The 20454-nt window shown below is 41.2% G+C and overlaps 1 protein-coding gene across 2 annotated transcripts in view; it reads left to right on the plus strand.

The window, feature by feature from the left end:
- Nucleotides 1-20454, plus strand: part of sntb1 (syntrophin, basic 1) — a 400503-nt gene that overhangs the window by 348289 nt on the left and 31760 nt on the right. For both annotated transcript variants that reach the window (XM_080427033.1, XM_080427032.1), the window contains one exon: nt 18939-19179. In XM_080427033.1, coding sequence (XP_080283159.1) covers nt 18939-19179 — 241 coding nt within the window. The remainder of the gene's footprint in view (nt 1-18938; nt 19180-20454) is intronic.

The raw sequence follows: 20454 nt of genomic DNA on the forward strand, positions 1-20454 counted from the left end.
AACAAGGGGCCCCGGGACCCCTAGGGGGTCCTCAGAGCTACTATAGGGGGTCCGCCAAATCTGTGTGAGTTAGGATTATTCTTTTTTATATTAACCACTTGAACCCTAGAATTCCTTTTCTGAGGGGAACATAAGCCAAAAATTGCAGATCTACAAGCTCACAACGCCTCACGCTGCTAGGCGTTGTGAGCTTGTGTTGTGAGGTGTGTAGAGGGAAAAAAGAGCAGACCAAGTAAAAATAAAAAGTTTAATCTGAAACACAATTTTATACAATATAGAGGGGGTCCCTGCTTCATCTCTCTCTCAGCTAGGGGGTCCTAGTTGAAGACATCTGCTTTAGAGGTATCAGTCTCTTCAATATTGTCTTATTATACATGAATGTGCAATATTTGGGTGAAAATCTGATGACTGGATGAACATATCATATATATATATACCCCTGAGCACCCTAGATTTGACTGAAACTGCAACTTGGGTACTTCATTAGCTCAATGTTGCAGCTTCATGTTGCAGTTTTTTGTCCACCTACACAAACAGTTATTAAGTTGTTCCTCAGACTCAGCAGGAAATTTAAGTGACTAAACCTCATCAGTGGGGGGCCTCCAGTGTGTTCACCCTCTAGTTACCTACATTCTAGCTGATATACACACTTACACCGTTTTAATATAACTTTGATGGCATTTGCTTTGTTTAATTGAACATAATGCAGTGCGGGGTGACAGGGCAGAGGGAGGGAAGGCTATACTGCCCTAAAAAGTCAAAGTGCAGTAACTACGCAAATGCGGATATTTAACGGATAAAAGGGTTTAAAAAAAATTCTATTAGTCAGCCAAATGGGTTGTGGGCATATATGAGTGATATTACACTGATTGTATATCTGTTCTTTAGGTAATTGTTTATCCCCAAAATATCAAAGGCTAATTTGACCTTAATACACAAATAAGTCAGTATGACCAAAAACGTAGTTACTGCACTTTGGCTTTGTAGGCTAGTATAGGTAGCAATGGATCAGATTTAAAACTGGGATATCATGAGCACATGGCACGCATGCATCCTATCCCACTGAGCCTCAGGGCGCTTTCACACTCAGGTCCCGGGTGCGCATTCCAGACCGCTTGGCTAGTGTGAATGTAGCGAATCGACCCGCGAAACGGATCACCGTTCCGTTCCCGAAACCACCTCGGGAGGCAGTCTCGGATCCGAATCATGCGTTTTCGGGTACGGTAGCTGCAATGTGAAAGCAAGCGTACCGTTAGACGGAAGTGGCCCGCTATTTGGAATAGGTGACGGTATATAAACTCGACAAAAACAGCCAACAAAAACACAGCTCTTCTAGCCGGTGCTACTGAATGAATGAAAACGCCCCAGAATGCATTGCGCACTTAAAGGGCTGGTGCATATTACTCTTAAGGTGGAACATAACAATTGAAATAATAATCAACTTATATGGGAGCCTTTCTAACAATTTTACTCATTCAATTCTGAACCGATTCTTAAAATTTAAAATTCTCTATTAGCTGTGAAGGGCCTTCTTTCATGTCTATCAGTCATGAAATATTGGCGGGTCTCCATCGCGCATTTCAGGTGCGCGAGCAGCGCATATAGTATATCTTGTGGGTATCTTGTGGAGTTTCAGCTACTATGCATCCCAGAAATATATAGCTTATAAGGCTTTGTAATTTGAAATTTGTAAGTAAATATGGTAACTCATTTAGATGTAGGCCTACGTAGGTTTATAGTTTCCCAAGGACTATAGCCGTTTCACTCATGATGCAATTTCTCCTGAATGCACAGTTTAGTTTATCCCTTCTAAATAGCTTATGTGAGCATAATAAAGAATAGCAGAATAATACATTAAATTACCATCCAAAATACATTATAATGAGCATTATGAGGACCAGTTATATGAAGATAATATATAATATTATATTATAATGAGCATAATGAAGAATAGCAGAATAATTACTATCCAAAATAAATGAGAAGTTTCTTTTTATTAATTCTACAGTTTCACACACAAACGTGGGCTACAAAAACGAAACATCTCTGTGCTTTATTGTCATAAATTGCACTTTTCTACCATATGAATCTGTCATTCATAATTATTGATGTAATTCACATGTATGTCTGTATTTGTTTGTTTGTTGATGTGGGCAACGAGACCAAAGTTATTTTGGTCTCATTTTAGTTTGTTTAAATGTGTTTTCTTTATTGCTTGTCAGAATTAACTTACTTGTTAACTATGGTAGGCTATTCCCTTATGCTTAAAAAAAACGTGTATCTTTTATTTGACCTTTTCTCCAATTGTAGCATAAAATAAGGTAACTCATGTTTTGAAAAGTGCTATATAAATAAAGTTATTGTTTTATTATTATGTAGCCTACTTAAACCCTCTATTCTCAGTAAAAACGGACCTACTTTTCTTGGACGCTTTTATCTGTCAACACCAAATCTCTCTGTCAAAAATAGCAGATCTACAAGCTCACAACGCGTCGCGCGTTGTGAGCTTGTAGATTGGCTATTTTTGGCTTATGTTCCCCCCATGCTGGGGTTCATGTGGTTAATACTATTCATAATAATGTAATGGTGTTTTAATTTTGTCAAGGCACCTTGAAATAAAATATTAATATTATCCAGTGATATAAAAACATTAGCTAATGTTTTCATATCACTGGATAATATTAATATTTTATATTGCACGTGCATGATGTTTTCATGATGAGTAGTGTTATTCAGTTCTCACCCCTTGCTTTCAACATATTTAAACGCATATTTGTGCGAGACCAGCACAAACATTGTCGCATAGTTGATGACGTCTGTGTCCACAGGGGAAACACTATGTGCATGCCGCCACCTGTAGGATCGGGGGTGTATATGCATGTGTTCTGTGGTGCGATAGGATCTATGCCCAATGTGAATGCAGGCCACTGAGGCCAGCATTCGAATTGGGAAACGTTTTCAATGAAAACGGATCCAGTGAGAAACGGCCCTCAGTGACATACCTTCTGGTAATGCATTAAAACAATAATATTTTAAGAATCAAGAATTGGTACCTCAATGAACTTGGAGAGATTTGCAAAGAAAGTTAGTTTTAAACATGCATTCTTATCACTGTACTTGTGTGGAAAAGGGACTTAAGTGGACAAAAGATGATTGAGTGTATATGTTTAAAAAAAATATTTTTTTACGGCATGGCTCTGTAGAGGGTCTGCCCATCTGTCTCTCTGTGTGATATCCGGAGCTAACCTTGTAAACCACTGGACCAACCAGTGCTAAATGTCTTCTGCAACCTGCCAGTAGGCAATAAATACCTCCACACTTTTTGTTTTTCATATCTTTTATATCTTTTTGAAATATTTAGCTTAAATTTGGGAAGCAAGTCAAAGCCTTGGATCTGGCTGAAACCTTGCTCACATTTGGAGTCATACGTCAGATGTGTCATAGATGACTGACGTCACAGGCTGGCCACATGAAGTCTGAGATTCTCATCATGGGAGTACTTTTACTTTACTTTATTTGTTTATCTGAGAGGGACAACATATATTAACTAGACGCGTCGCAATTCAGGGCAATTGCAAAGTGTGGTTGCGCCGACGCGAGTCGCGGGTCGCTGCCGCCGGTACTCGGGGAATACGCTGGGAGGAATACCGTCGGAGGCCGCGTGACGTGCCATTCGAATCGGGAGTCGATCGGATCCTGCCTTGGTGATACGTGCCGTTTTGATTTTAGGAAATAGGCCCCTCCCACAAATGTAACGGGCCAATCATATTGTCACGTCACTCCTGATATCACTTTTATTTCATTTTGAGAGGATTGATCCCCCCAAAAATCATATCTTTGCATCAAACGGTTACGTTTTGTGCATTTGTGGCGCCCCCTATGGGTCAAAGTGGAAATACTTTTGGGGATTCGTTGAGTAAACCACCCTCGACATGTGACTCAAATTTGGGATTGACTGGACGTTTCGTTAGTGATTTGTGGCCTTTTTTGTAAAACGGGCCCCTTCCGCTAACTTTGGAAGCCATTTACGGACGAACGGTAGGGACTATCAAAATTCTGTTTCACTCCAGATTATCGCATGGGTCCAGAGATAATGTGTACCGATTTTTGTGAAATTTGGAGAAAATATGTGGGAAGAGGAGCTAAAAGTGTGTTTTGAAGAAAATTCAAAATGGCGGAAAATCTATCCTGACGCAAGTGGGCGTGGCCTATATGGGGAGTTGCGTTATGACCCAAGGAATCTAGGGAAAAAAAGATTTGTATTCTACGACCTACGGTTCAAAAGTTATAGGCCAAAAACGTAAAGTGGGCTGTTATAGCGCCACCATGAGGCCGAATGGTGTGATTATTTATTTAAATAATTTCGGACTAAATTATAAACCTCCCCTCCAAATCTGGTAACTCTAGCTCTTACGGTTTCTGAGAAAAAAATACTTGAATTTGAGTTTTTTCACTTTTCCATTAAAGTGGATGGGGACATTTAATGCACTAATAAATCAATATCAATAAAACTATGCAACCAATCTCTTAACAAAATACAAGCAGACGATTCCCGGTGAGGCCGGTCATTTTGACATATGGCACTAAATTGGGAAAAATAAACTGTGGGAGGAGATGCGGTTGAAAAAATTGTTTATCTAGAAAGAATAAAGTTTCTGTAAAACAATAGTCTGGTTGCCCATTCGGGCAACCACACTAATGAGCAGTGCACATGTCCAAGTCCAAGTCAGTACAATGAAGTACAGTTAGGAAGAAATATAAATATGTAGGAGTTAGCAAGAATGCAAATTTACATCCTCAGTGCCTGATATACAACATTAAAACAAAATACTACAGAACATAATTACAGTAAAGTTGTCTCACCATTATTCCCATGTGTATCTGGAGAAATTTAAAGTCTGAATAGAACAGAAGACAACAGGAGCAAACTCCTGCAGACGGACAGGATATGAATCCGCCGCTGTTGAGCCTTTAATGTGTTGCCTGTCATCACCTTGATCCAGAGTGTGTGTGTGTTTGTGTGTGTGTGTGTGTGTGTGTGTGTGTGTGTGTGTGTGTGTGTGTGTGTGTGTGTGTGTGCGTGCGTGCGTGCGTGCGTGCGTGCGTGCGTGCGTGCGTGCGTGCGTGCGTGCGTGCGTGCGTGCGTGCGTGCGTGCGTGCGTGCGTGCGTGCGTGCGTGCGTGCGAGCACGTATCTATGCAGGTGTGGCCAATAGTAGTGTAATGTAAACTTTGTGTGTGTTGTCATCAGCTGTAGTCCAGACATTGTATTCTGTCGCACATTGTGTATAAACGTACGTGTGCATGTGTGTGTGAGGCTGAGCGTGTGTGTACTTGTGTATATGTGCATGTGTTGTTGTCATCATAGTAGTCATCAGCAGTGTAGTCTAGACTGTGTGTGTGTGTGTGTCCGTGTGTGTGTCTGTGTGTGTGTGTGGGGGGGGGGGGTGCCTGGGTGTGTGGCTGTCTGTCTGAGAGAGAGCAAGAGAGAGTTTGTCTATTGGCCGACTTACTGTTTATGTCATTACAGAAGCTATCATCATCACCTCTGCTACTCTCTCTCGCTCTCCCGAGCGGGCGAGCGGATACGAGTGATGATAATAACAACAACTGTGGTGGTGGTAGCGATAATGATTGTGGTTGTGATGATAATAGAGTGAATCATTCACTCCTGTCCTTTGTTGAGTGTTTTACTTCTGGGACAGCTTGTCCTTTTTGATCCTTTGTTGTCTTTGTAAAAGAAAAAATATAATAATCTAATCTCTACCGTTGTATTGACCTTCCTTGCTTTTGTTGCTTACAAGTTTGCTTACTTTTGGAATTAATAGATACTTGCCTTTTATTTCACAATGAGTTTGCACTCATTGTGAGATGCTGCGACATGGCTGCTAAATGCCCAAATTTCAAAGGTGGTGTTTACATTTCTAAGATGGCTTAATAAGGAGGATATATGAAGGTCCATAATAAAAGGTGTGATAGTCTGTAATTTGACCGCATCATCTCTTGATATTCCTTGTTACCCTGTGCACGAGTCAATTGAATAACTGCCTCGAACAACCCTCCCAAAACGTTCATCTAAATAAATACTGCACTTTATTATATCGTCTGTGGAAATAATGTCATATCCACCATATAGAGCTCTATCATTATAGTATGCCTGTGATTTTGCAACGTAGCTCATTCACTTACACATTTTCCAAATGCTTGTGGGGAAAGCAAGTTATGTTAGCATCCTGTTTGCATTAGGAGACACACCCATATTGTCTCATGTCCACATTTTTGGCTCCTCATGAGCAAATGTTGACAGATTTTATCAGTAACTGTAAAGTGGATCTTTTTTTGTCCCTGCTATGGTGAAATCTGGATTGTACAATGAATATTAACATGAGGCAGTAGACGTTAGAATAGATTGTTAACATTCGCTTGCTAATAAAGGTAGGGTAAAAAAAATAAGAACAAGAACAGTGTAGCCTTGCAATCCAATCTTTAGCTAATGATAGTTACAGTACAGTTGTCTCACCAATCCCATGTGGATCTGGAGATCCATGTGATCAGATTTTTGTTATACGACAACTGTAAGCTGACTACAAGTGCATATACGTACACGTTAATTGGTGTTCAGTTGGTAAAATAAAACTTGAGCTCTTTGCTCCAGTATACAAAGTAGGCTACTGTAGTTGTTGAACGTGTCACATCACATGTATGTATACAAAAAGAACAAAGTCTGCACACTGAGAAACTCCCCTCAACATTATTTATTCACCTTACATGTGACATTTTGAGCGGTGTAGCTCTTCTGCAGACATTGAACAAACATACATTGCTGTTTTTATGTCTACGTGGATATGGACCTTCAAGAAAATGGGGTCAGATTTAACCCAGAATAATGTGCTGTGGATATCCCTTTTACTAAATCCACCTGAAGGGAGGTGAGTGAGAGGATGCAGCCTTTGTCTGGGCAATCTTTATGGTCAATCTTTTTTACCCAAAGATTGACCCATCTGGTCAATCTTTTTTACCCATTCGGTTTTTGCCTCTGAGGGCACCACCTATTTTTTTGTGTAGAAACAGGAACTCGGTTTGTCTCCTCCCCTTTCTTAGTCCACTTCCTCCTGGGTGCTTCTGTGATTGTTCCTACTAACAACACATGTTTAGGGCAGTGGTACTGCTGACAGATTCAGCTGCACTAGAGTCTTGAGAGATTATTGTCTGGTTGCTTTGACATGTTTCATCACATGCACACTAAAGTATGAAGTAATTTCACTTCCTCTGAAGAAATGTTCAGGCTTTTAACAAATATACGTAACCAACTTATCTGTATTAATATGCACACTAGTGGCAGCAGAGTGGAGTAGTGGTTTGAACAAAGTGGTCCAGGGTTAAAATCCCAGCAGGGATTTCTGTGTGGAGTTTTTATGTTCTCCCCGTGTTTTCGTGGCTTTCCTCCATGCATGCCAGGTACCTATTCCTGCCATTGTCCTTGACCAACGTACTGGTACTTCACCTGAAGTTGGTCCCCAGGTGCTCCACTGTAGCTGCTCACTAGTTAGGAGGGGTCAAATGCAGAGGACAAATGTCCCCAAGGGGATAATAAAGTATAATATAACAACATTCTATGAAATACTGTGTTGATGGACAACCTTCAGAGCATGCGTACTTTCATTCCTCATTTAAAATTTCCCACAACATTCTGTACATAATTATCAGTGAAAAAACATTAACCATTATTTTATACTTTGGCTATTAAAAAATAGCAGATATACAAGCTCATAGCGCGTCACTTCGTGCAGCAATACGAGCTTGTAGATATGCAAGTAAAATCGTGAAAATGTGTGAACATCTTTGAGTATATACAGTATATAGTATTTAAAGTGAACATTTTTAACTCAAATCTTTGCTTCTGGAGGACCCTGGAAATAATATTTTGAGATGGGGTCAGTGGCCAAATACATATCATTTTGGGGTCCTTGACATGAAAACGTTTGAGCACCACTGATATAGAAACATACGTTTTTCAGAAAACTGTTAGGATTTAGAAGGCAGTTATTTTTTAGAATCGGCCTCAGATCTTAATGGGTTAATGGCTGTATGTGCAAAGTAAACAACCTTAGTATTCTTTGTATAACCTCTGTTTCTTGTATGGGAATGTTGAGACCATAGAGTACAGTGTCCAGCGCTTCCACGTGATGAAAGGAACAGTATGTTGTAAACAGCATACGGGCGAGACAAGGACACTTTTAAGCTATATATATATATCAAAATAGACTGTTCCAAAGAATTCACTCAAATGTCTTTCCTAGATGAGGTTGAATGTCTGGACACACAGAATCTTGAGAACCTTTTAACCAAACCAATAAGTTCAATGTTTATACCTACAGTAACAACACTATTGTGTATTTCCGCCAATTTGTGATCTCGTCATGAGCCCGTTTCTATACATGAGGCTCCTGGCATACTTTTGCATTCAGTTAAGGCCATGTTCACTACTTACATAAGAGTCCACATTATGCAAAAACATACCTCGGAGGTGGGTCTGTAAAGGCCTTTTGTGTCGCTGTGGTATCCAGCAACATTACCGACTGTGTTCCCACAAGGAATGAAAGTCTAGATTCTGCAGTTGCAGCTTTATAAGAACCATCTCTTTTGGGTCTCTCTCTCTCTCTCTCTCTCTCTTTCTCTCTCTAATGCGCCACAAGCCAAGTCCAGATGGGCCTTTGACTTTTGTAACACCACATTATTATTGCAATATATACAACTATACAAATGGTAATTTTGTGCACATTCATTTCCTAGTGCAGAGGTATGCATGTCATTGCCTATGTGAAATTGTTTTATTTTTATATTCAAAAATAGCTAGAATAGCAGATCTACAAGCTCACAATGGGTTGAATTATGATGCGTTGTGAGCTTGTAGATCTAATAGTTTTGCTATGAATTCAGGTGTGCACTCTTTCCAAATCTCACCAATGCACTCCCACTGCAGAACTAACAACAGGAGGTTTTCCTTTGCCGTTTCTCCACCCAAACAAAGATTCCCATTGACACAATTTGACAGCATAGTAGCGAGGAAGTATAGAAAGTTTGTATGTATGTGTCCATTACAGGGAAGCATAAGCTGTGCCATATGCCATGCAGTAGAGAATATAGCCACTTGAGTACTTACAGTAGGTGATCCGGCAAGCAAATAAGTAAATAAACATTCAAGTGCCACCAACAAAAATGCACATAAATATGAATACAGCATGTACATTACAGAGAAGCATAAGCAATTCAAGCATGCAGTAGACTAGAGAATATAGCGAAGTTACGTGATCCAGCAGCAAATATGTAAATAAAGATTTACTGCCACATCTTTTGTGAACTGAACAACAATGTTTGAAAAGGAAAAAGGAAAAAAAAGTGGAAAAGATCCATTGATCTTTGTAGGTCTACATTTATTGTATGGTCCTTATTCGCTATTTATTTTGAACTGTGAGTGCTGTGAATCCACAGTTGAAGGCCTTAGAGATTTCCTCCTCTCCTCCTCCTCTCCTGAGCAGAAAACTTGTTCGCTGCTACTTGCCAGTACGCTCAACACATGGCTGGCAAGTCTTGACAACAAAGGAAGGGTCTTCTGATGTTGACTCAATCAACCCAGCAAATATAAATTGTCATATTCCTTGCTGGGGCTAAGGTTGAGGTATATGTCGACCTCATCCACAGCTGTTCTATAATCTATGGAACAGCTGTGGATGAGGATGAGGTGATGATGGTTGCTGAGAGTTACATTATAGCATGCCATGTAGGCCTATATGTGCACACTGCACAATGAAAGGAGAGAAGTTAATTGTGCAACATGAATCCAACCCGAGCCCTAATCAACTCATGGTCCTGTTGGTACAGACAGGCTTGCAGAACTGCTAAAATACTGTACTAACAAGCTTTGTGTGGTAATGTTGCTGAGCTGTGATTGCCGTAGCAAACTAGCAAAATCAGCTGACTGATGTATGTATCTGAGCTGTCTCGGTGTACATGCTGTAGCAGCATCAGCTGAGCTGTGTAGTAAGCTGTGATTGGTCTACTATTGTAGGGACTGTGATAGGTGTAGCAGCATCAGCTGAGCTGTGTGAAGTTCGCTGTGATTGGTCTACTTTTGTTGGGGCTTGCAGATGGTCTGCTCAGGGGACATACATAGAGACCCACGCTGTTCTAGCTGGCCCCTTTGGTGCCACACATAATAATAATTGTGTGTGTGTGTAAGTATGAGTGTGTCTGACTACACCTGCGCTCTGGACTTCAACTTGGTCACATATGGCGCTTGTAATAGGTGCCATTGGCATTGCAACACACTCTTACACTAATTGTTCCATTTGTAGACTGTATAAGTGAATGGGATTTGGATTAGGGGAGAATAGATGTTGAATGGAAATGAATAGGAGTATGGATAGGGAACTGAACAGATAGACATCTATGATATGACTACATTAACCATGAGAGTTATTCTGTATGGAGAGTAGAACGTGTTAATGCTACTAGTTGTGGCGGAGAGGGGAAGTGGAGAAAGAAGAGAGGGAGAGAGAGAAAGAGACATACTAGACTGGTCTTTTTCTTACTTTAGTAACTAGAGGAAGAAAAATACCCAAATTTGGAGAGAGAGAAGGGAAGTTTGTATATGTGCCTAAGATGCCAGCTCATAATCAAAGGAGCAGGTAAACAATTTCCAGGTTGTGTGTGTGTGTGTGTGTGTGTGTGTGTGTGTGTGTGTGTGTGCGTGCGTGTGTGCGTGCGTGTGTGCGTGCGTGCGTGTGTGTGTGTGTGTGTGATACTCGCGCAGCGGAGGCTATCTCTGTGTGCGTTCATTGCATAGAGAGCTGTCGGCTCAAGAACACTCTCCCCACATATCAGCAATATGTAAACTGTGCCACCAGAGGAAACAAAACAATTGACCTCTGCTATGGTAACGTGAAGAATGCATATAAGGCATATAAGAAACCCCCATTAAGTACAGCTGATCATAATGTCATTCATTTAGTCCCCGCCTACCGCACTACATTATAAAGAGAGGGAGCTGTCAAAAGGTAGGTGCAGCAGTAGAATGAGGAGGCCAGTGAGGCATTGCAGGCTTGCTATGACTGTACTGACTGGGAAACATTCACAGATGGGACCAGTCTGGAGGAGGCTACTGAGGTCATTAACGACTACATTCTTTTTTGTGAAGACTTGATTATTCCAAAAAAGACAGTTCAAGTTTTTTCAAACAATAAACCCTTAATCACAAAAAAGCTAAAACATACACTTAATCAGAAATGTTATAGCATTTACCTCCGGCAATAGGATTGAGGCTAAGGTTAAGTAAAGAAATTAAAGAGGCCAAAAGGGAGTACAAGGAGAAGGTGGAAAGGCTCTTCCAGGAGGGCAAAGCCAGAGATGCCTGGAAAGGACACTTGCTGGCGTGCAAAACAACAGACCCCCGCCCCACTTAAGAGCAGAGGAATGTGTGGAGTTTGCAGAGAACCTGAACAGCTTCTACTGCAGGTTTGATACACACACCTTCACTCGGGAGAGGGAGGAGCTGACCACCAACCTCCTGTGTAATGCAGCGACTAACACCACCAACCTAGAGTTCCACCCAAGGGAGGTGGAAAGGGTGCTCAAGAGAACAAACCCTTATAAGGCCCCAGGTCCTGACAACATCAGCGGGCGCCTGCTGAAGGTTTGTCATGAGCAGCTGGCTGACTGAGGTCTTCTGTAAACTCTTTAACCACTCCTTGTCTGAACACTTCATACCAACCATATGGAAGTCCTCCATCATTTGCCCAGTGCCTAAGAAAAGTAACCCCACCTGCAATAATGACTACCGCCCGTAACCGTAACATCTTTGGTGATGAAGAGCTTTGAAAGGCTCATTCTACATCAGCTACAGAGAGAGGTTAGTGGGCACACAGACCCATTCCAGTTCGCACACAAGCAGCAGAGAGGTGTGGATGATGCAGTGATAACCCTGCTGTATCACACCTACACACACAGCTGGAGAAGGCACCACCATCGACCACAAGCTCGCCTTTAAGAGCAACGCCGAGAATATTCACTCTAAGTGCCAACAACGACTGTTCTTCCTGAGGAAGATGAGAAAGCTTCAGGTCCGACCATCAATCCTGCAGGCTTTCTACAAGTCCTTTGTGGAATCCATAATGACTTTCAACATCACATCATGGTTTGGTGTGATGCGTGTCATCAACCGGAAACCTCTCGACAGGGTTGTTAAGATCAGTGGTAAGACCATTGGGAAGGACCAGGAGCCACTCAGCAGCATCCACAAGAAACGGACAGTAAAGAAGGCCTCTCAAATAGTTGAGGACAATACACACACTCTTCACAACCACTACAAACTGATGCCTTCAGGCTGTCGTTACAGAGCTTCGACACTTTATTATTATTTATATTATTTTATCATGCTTTTAAGTTTTATCATGCTTTTAAGTTTTATCATGCCTCTTTAAGTAGTAGTTTTAAATGTAGTTTGTCTTTTATAGTGACCTAGGTATATATGGATTGACTGTATGTTGTATTTTAACCACTGCACAAACAAAGTTCCGAAAGGAAAATAAAGTTGTTTGAAGTTGAAGTTGGGTGTGTGTGCGTACCGTGTCACTAGAAGAGAGTAGTTGCGGATGCTTATTGCTTGCGCCTGCGTGTGTATGCACATGCACGCACATGCAAGCGTGTATACTTGCAACCCAGAGAAGCAGTGACAGATGAATAAGAGGGGAAGAACCAACCTCCATTGAGCATTCAACTTGTCTTATGTAACAGCAAACTTGTACCATGGTTTTATGTAAACACTCCAGTAGAGATTCTCATTATCGTCTCATGCTATTGAAGTAATACTGAGCTCATTGTAACTAGTTAACTGCACTGGTGCTGTAATGGGATAGAAACAGTCCCAAAAGGAATGTGTGCACGCACGCACGCACAGCCCCACACACACACACACACACACACACACACACACACACACACACACACACACACACACACACACACACACTTGATACAGAAAAGTAAAATCGACCTATATAAATGTATATACTGTATATATGTGTATACAGTATATAGTATATAGTATACATCTGCAGTGGTTGGAGTAGGACACGGTGTTGGGGGGGACACTTACTGGTTGACAAGAAGCCCTGCCTGAAGCTCATTTCAAATCTAAGCAGTAATGTGTAAATTGTTGGACTACAGTGGTGTTGTTTTGTTCTCCAGTGAGATGTGAGTCTCTGTTAGAGGAAGATGGAGATGGGGAGGAAACATCTGATCAAACTGTTGGCAGAGACATTGTCAGGGGACTCTGCACTGTGTGCGTGCGCGTCTGTGTGTGTGTGTGTATATGTGTGCACACGCGCTACGATTGCGCATGTCACGTCACATTTTCTGCATGGCTGTTATCAATTATGTCGGTTCGCGAAATTCTACTGTATGACATTAAAGACGACGGCCGTGTCCTACTAGTGTGCTGTGGTTCATACCCAGGGATGTCTAAAACCAAACTACGTGCAGACTTTTTCTTTCATTCAACCTTTATTTAACATTCTCGGAGAGATCATTGAGGGAGACCCTCATGTACAATGATGCAGAGATTACACACACACATATATATAACATAAGAACAACAAGAAAAACGAATGTTGACAACAAACAGTTAAAACAGTTGCATGTTGACAGCAATCAGTTAAAACAGTTGCATGCAGGTAATGCACGGTTATTATATAAATTCTTAAAATGGCCAATAGATGCTAGGTATTCAGTTTCAGCTGTTGTTGCAAAAGGTTCCAGGAATCAGGTGCACCAAAACTGAAAGCAGTCTTTCCCAGTTCCGAACTGGCAAAAGGAACCAGAAGGACTATCCAATCGCCAGAGCGAGTTTGAATGTGACTAGGTTTCTGACGTAGCATGGATGAAATAATAAGGTGGTAATTTTCCAACCAGGGCTTTATAAATAAAGAGGTGCCAATGATTATTGTGCCTCTCAGTCAGAGAAGACCAGCCCACCTTATCATACAGGACACAGTGGCACAGTGGCTTGGGACACCTGCTCCTGCCCATAGCTGCAATTGGCACAAAGGTGAAAAACGTATGAGAATGGCCACTTAACGTAATGTATAAATGTCCCTGTCCGCCGACTGGTCATTAGGTCAATGTAGCACGCTGAGTGCTACTGTGTGGGTTCCAATACAATTGATGAGACGGTTTTGTAATTAAGCTTCTACGCTTTGTTGACTACACACACATATACAGTACATGAACTACAACAACAGCCTTGCTGTGTCTGCTGCTTGCCACAGTATGCATTCAAATCAAAGTCCTTTATAAGTTTGCACCATTGAGCCAGCTCTCTCTGCTGGCATTCTCTCTGAAGCCAGGTCCAGCATGCTACTATTAAGTGGAGAGTACAATTAGACATTTGGAAACACCTGCTGATCAATTAACCCTGGCAATGCTCTGGTGAGTCATTCCCGCCAGTTCCACCCACTGTCTGTCCGGGCAATGAGACCACAACCGACTACATCCCATATCACATGGCAAATGAAAGTTCAGTCTGATTGGTCTACCCACTGAGAAAATGGATACGGATGGATGGACTGACTTTTGTTCATTTCATAGTAGGATTAGTAATGAACCAATTTGAATTTGCAAATCAATTGCAAATTGAAATTGAAAATGGATTGACCTTAGTCCTGATTTTTAATTTTATTTAATTTAATTTTGTTCTTTCTCATAAAATAATACAGGCCGATATCCTGGTAGTTTAGTGGGTTTGAGGAGAAACAGTATAGTTGTTCATATATATAGATGTCTAGAGGTCAGAGCTAAGGCCAGATTACTGTATCACTGCCATTCCTTCTCTGAAGGACACCAAGTTCACACACATACAGTTAGTATGTGTTTACGCAAACGCACGCACGCACGCACGCATGCACACACACTCCACAATACTGTAAGCCCCAGTTAATGGTTCTAAGAGATCCGCTTTTGCTCCCATGGGGCTTCATCATGCTTTGGAACACAGAAGATGAGGCAGATTGTGTGTGTGTGTGTGTGTGTGCGTGTGCGCTCGCGCGTGTATGTGTGTGTGTGTGTGTGTGTGTGTGTGTGTGTGTGTGTGTGTGTGCGTGTGTGGCTGCATGCATGCGTGCCTACATGCGTGAATGCATACATGCATGCATGCGCGTGTGCTGAGCGTGTAGCTTTTGTGAATATTGTACCCTGAATATTGTTTTTCTTATTTTGGACTAAAATCTTCATGTTCCTTTATGCTTTAGAGGAACCCATGACTTTATGCTTGAAACCCATGACTCTGTTGTCTTATTCATTGTACTCTTAAGAAGAAAATAAAACAGAAACGCAATCGCAGTTAACATCAAGATCCGTTTCTTCTGAAAAGTTTACTTTTTCAAACGTTTACACCAGGCCCACTGAAATATTTTTTTAGTTTCTATACCTCGTTATGCTTCACCTCAACTATTTCATAGACCTTTATAGTCTCCCACCGCAGCAGATCTGAATCTGTGTGGGTGATTCTGGCGTGCAGTCGGATCAAACTGTCACCGCATGGGTCCATTCAGGACACTCACACACCTCTCAGTCCCATCTGCGTCAGTGCTTTATCTGTCAGCTTGTCATGTCCCCTCTACAGGTTGGCGGTTAGGCTTGTTACAGAGAAGCACTGGGTCTATTTGCCCCAGAATAGCTCCGATGCCTGGCTTCAAACACCACCGGCGTTATGCCAATTAAACCAGGCTCGTACCGTGGGATCAATTAAACATCTAGGGCATTCAGAGGATTCAGTGCACTAAAAGCATTGAGAACACACCGAGCACTGTCTCTCTGTTTGTGTATTTTGCTTACCTGCAGTGCTGTGTGTAAGAATGACCATTGACGTATCGTCTCTAAGCATCCACTTATTCCTTTTTCTAACTAAAACATCAGCAAGGAAACAGCTGATGTTTGTTTGCTTACTAATTGGAAATGGCAGTTATTGGCTGGTATTAGTATGCTGAGTATCAGGATCTGCCAGCGCAGTGACAATGAAGGTCACAGAGGAAGGAGAGTAAACAATTACTGTATACCAGTCATTTACATACTGTACATTCATGCATTGTTTTGAAAATGCTAATGACAATTAGATACATTAGTATTAAAGATACATAGATACATAGAAAGCTTCATGGAAATGGGAGCATAGGACCCATTTGCTTCCTTCCTGCTTTCTAGAAATCAGATGTTTTCTGGTGAAGATGTTTCAATTATTGAACAGTCCACTAATACAGCTACAGCTAAATGAGCAGCTATGTTGGTGTCCAAACGTTAGGGTTAACAAGATGTCTTAGTGGGTCAAATGTCGTTTAGTGGTCGTTGCACCAAACCTGCACACATTTGCAATTGTCATTGTCTTCAGAGATTCTTGAGAGCCACTCAACTGAGTAATAGTCTGTACTAGGCTTCAAATGCCTCGCTGGTTTGCCAATTAAACCACCACTATCTCTCTCTTTCTGTCTGCTTAACCCATTCAATCCGGGAACGCATCTCTGCCTTTTTTTAGATTTCTTTGGGCTATAAATAGCAGATATACAAGCTCATAGCTCATCTTTTTAATCGTGAAAATCTTTCCTATATTTTTTAAAGCGAACATTTGTAAAATATTTTGTTCCAGGGACCCTCCCCCCAGAAGCAAAGATTTAAGTTACAAATGTTCACTTTTAAAAATATATATCCAAAGATTTGCACACATTTTCATGATTTTTCAAAACATTAGCAGATCTACAAGCTCATTGCGTGGCACTCTATGAGCTTGTATATCTGCTATTTTTGAATAGCCCAAAGACATTTAAAATGACAGAGACGCGTTCCCGGATTCAATGGGTTAAACGTGTGTGCGGTATCCTTACTTCCTCTCTGATGTATAATTAATAAAAAATTGCCATCAAAAGCATAAGAATTTCAGTCATTGATCTAAAAATGTTCACTCTTTTTTTTTTGCTTTTTATTCATCTCCAGTGCAAAAGGGATTTCACATCAAAAAAAGGAGTATGATGTAAAAGAACAGACTGCCAGCTTTAGATTAGTTTCCTTATTAACCTCCATGTTCAACTACAGTATGTGCAGTTAATTTTTAATTCATTAAATAGATTTTCTTCAAACTTCAAACAGCATGGGAGGTTCGCAATATGCAACCTTTCGATAAAATCATAGAGATTAATTCAAAGAACATTCTGTTGCAAGAAAGTAATAACAACAACTATTATACAGTTACACGCAGTGGTGTGTGCTGTGAGAAATCACCATAAAAAGAACAAATAAGGAGGTGCAGGCGTAAAGTTTCTACCAGCGTGGTATAACTATGAGAGTGACGACACTAGCGTTGGCTCCCATTGTAAGAATGGAATGCTGAGTCTATCTCAATGAGGAACTTCCAATGTTTGGAACTACAGCCCATAGCAGCCCGCTTTGCGGAGAGATCAAAGCGTGACGCGACTCTCTCTTAAACGGCTCTGGTTCCTACCAACCACCGCCGTGGAGACTGGGGTTTGATTCAGTGTTGGCAGATTCTGCGGAGGAAACAAGCAATCAGGTCTATGAAAACAAGCCCAAAACAAGCGACTATTATCATCATACAACATCAGCTATTTTCAAAATAAATCTTGACCAAAATGTGGAATGTTTTTGAAAAACTTTTAACAACAACAACTGTTTTCAGATGTGGGTCTGCGGACAAAAACATATTCATTTTGGGGGGTCTTTGACAGGACAATGTCCACAACATTAGAAAACAAGACCAAAAATAAGCAACCAGCAACTGCCAATATTTACAAGCGACTTTACAGAAAACCAAGCCCAAAGTCGCTTATTATAAGCAGACATGGCAACACTGGTTTGATTCCTCTGCTGTGCCTCTGGCCAGGTGTGTATCGGAGGATAAGTATTTGTCTGCACCTTCCCCAAGACTAACAATTAGGGATTAGCAGTGACAGGCTCTATATGCATGGCATAATGATTAAATTGGGAATAAAAATTTAGACGCTGCGAACATCCATCTTATAAAAGTTAGCTAATAGATCCAGGCCATTGACAAATCATTCCATTGCCCAGCAACCTTTTGTAATTTCCCTGATCTATTGACTGTCAAGAGTGATTTGCCTGAAGATCTAAGGTCATGTTTTTGCTCATAAGTTGGCAGTGGAGCCATAATACAAACAGGAGCCAAACCGTGAGGTGTTTTTTAAGTGATTAAACCATGAAAATCCATTCTAAATCCAACGGGCAACCAGGAAAGTTAGGTATACTGTACATACATTATATTGTCCCTTTGTACTCTATATTCTATATAAGAAACAAGAGCACTGCATACGTGCATAACGACAATGTGTGTCTAATGGTATTATACAATTTCAATGCTCAGAATGATTTCCTTTTAATTTATAGTAATTAATGACCCTTACCTTTGACCTCTGGCACAGAATGCTGACACGCAAATTAGACAATGTTAGCAAATGGATGGATGGCTGAAGGGCATACTATAGCATAATGCAAGTGTTAGCGTTAACACTTAAATCGTAGTTTCAAACAACATGTAGAAATAGATGAAGTGGAAGGGAATTGAAGCTGGCATTTGCCGATCTTAATGATGACAATGTTCAGAAACACATCCAAACAACATCAGATCTTCAGCATCACTACAGAACTCCACGAGGCTCTAGATCCTATAAGTAGATGCAGTTCTCGAAGATGCTGCGCAAAGCATTTTCATCTTAAAAATGGTTCACTGCATTCATCAACCACCCAGTACCGAGAAGTGACTCAGATCCAGACCATTCAAATCTCAAAATGTTCCTGCTTGTGTCAACTTACAGTACAATGAAAACCTCTCTCTCTCTCTTGTCCCTCCTCCTCCTCCCCCAGTCAAGTACATGCGGGAAGCCACGCCGTACGTCAAGAAGGGATCCCCTGTGTCCGAGATCGGCTGGGAGACCCCCCCACCCGAGTCGCCCCGGCTCGGCAGCCCTCCCATCACCTCCCGTTCAGACCCTCTGAGCTCCCCTCTTCCTCCCACCTCCCTGTCCCTGCAGGGAGACAAGAGGTTTATACCGCTCAGGATGTGTTACGTCACCCGAGCCATGACCACACCCGACCCCGAGAACAGGTGAGACACGCACGCATGCATACACATACCCACATACAGTTGGCACACACGCACACACTCACTCAGTTGAAATTGCTTGACGAGTTAGGGTCTAACTTTTCCACGTGTTTTTAGGTGTGGTGTTTTAGGGCAGGGGTTCCCAAAGTTCGCGGGAGACTGACGGTGGGGTCACGAAATTATTTTGGGTCATTCCATTTTTTTTATTTTTTTTTTATATAAATACAACCTAAAATGATTACAAATAGTTTTACCATTTTAATACATTTCAAATGCGCACCGAACGTGCAAGTTTATGTGCATAAATTACCTCCAGGTTTAGGTGGGGTCGCGAGTCAATGGCCGCCTTATTTTGGGGTCGCGGGCTGAAAAGTTTGGGAACCCATGTTTTAGGCGGTAGCCGTCTGTTGAGGGTCTGTGTGTGTGTGTGTGTGTGTGTGTGTGTGTGTGTGTGTGTGTGTGTGTGTGTGTGTGTGTGTGTGTGTGTGTGTGTGTGTGTGTGTGTGTGTGTGTGTGTGTGTTAATCGCTTAGTGCATGTATAGTGCTCTGGACATGATATCTGACCATAAACCGCTGCTCAAAAAAAGCTTTCTGTGGACACAGCCCGTTAAGGTCCTTGCACACTGGTGCGTCTTTTCGTTGCGTTTTTTTTTTTTTCATTGTTTTTTCAATTTTTTTCATTGTTGTAAAAAAAACGCAACGAAAAGACGCACCAGTGTGCAAGGACCTTTACTGTAATCTTGGTGAAGTGTTTGGCTCACGTCAAGTGCATCAAAACCTATTAAAAGTACTCAAGTTACATATCGTCGCAGTCTGGTGGAAACCTTGTTAGTTACTTTTCAGGAAATGGAAAAAGAACCTGTGTTCCAATCGATCCAATGTATTATTCAGTCACAAGCTCTTGTTAAAACTTTTCATTGGTTAAATATTTATAAAAACCCGCAGACACACTTAACCACTTTCACTTTCAAAATGTTTCAGAAATAACACAAATAGTGTTATTTTCCCTATTTCTGAAAGTTGTTTGAAGACTTTCACCATAATCACATGCCAAAAATAGAGACACAAGGTTGAAAGTGGTTAAAGCAATATTGCCCGCATCTATGTCTTCAAAATGTAATCTCTGTATTGTGACCTTTTTGAAAGATTAAAGTTCAGTATAATTGTATTATATTGCATTTGCCTTCACTTTAACAAATCTATCTTGCACACAAGCATTTAGTGCACATGATGGAAATAAAGTTGAACATTCCCTTTGTTATTGATTTATAGCTTAG

This window comes from Gymnoscopelus braueri (genome assembly GCF_963280865.1).
Source record: "Gymnoscopelus braueri genome assembly, chromosome: 4".
Lineage (NCBI taxonomy): Eukaryota > Metazoa > Chordata > Actinopteri > Myctophiformes > Myctophidae > Gymnoscopelus > Gymnoscopelus braueri.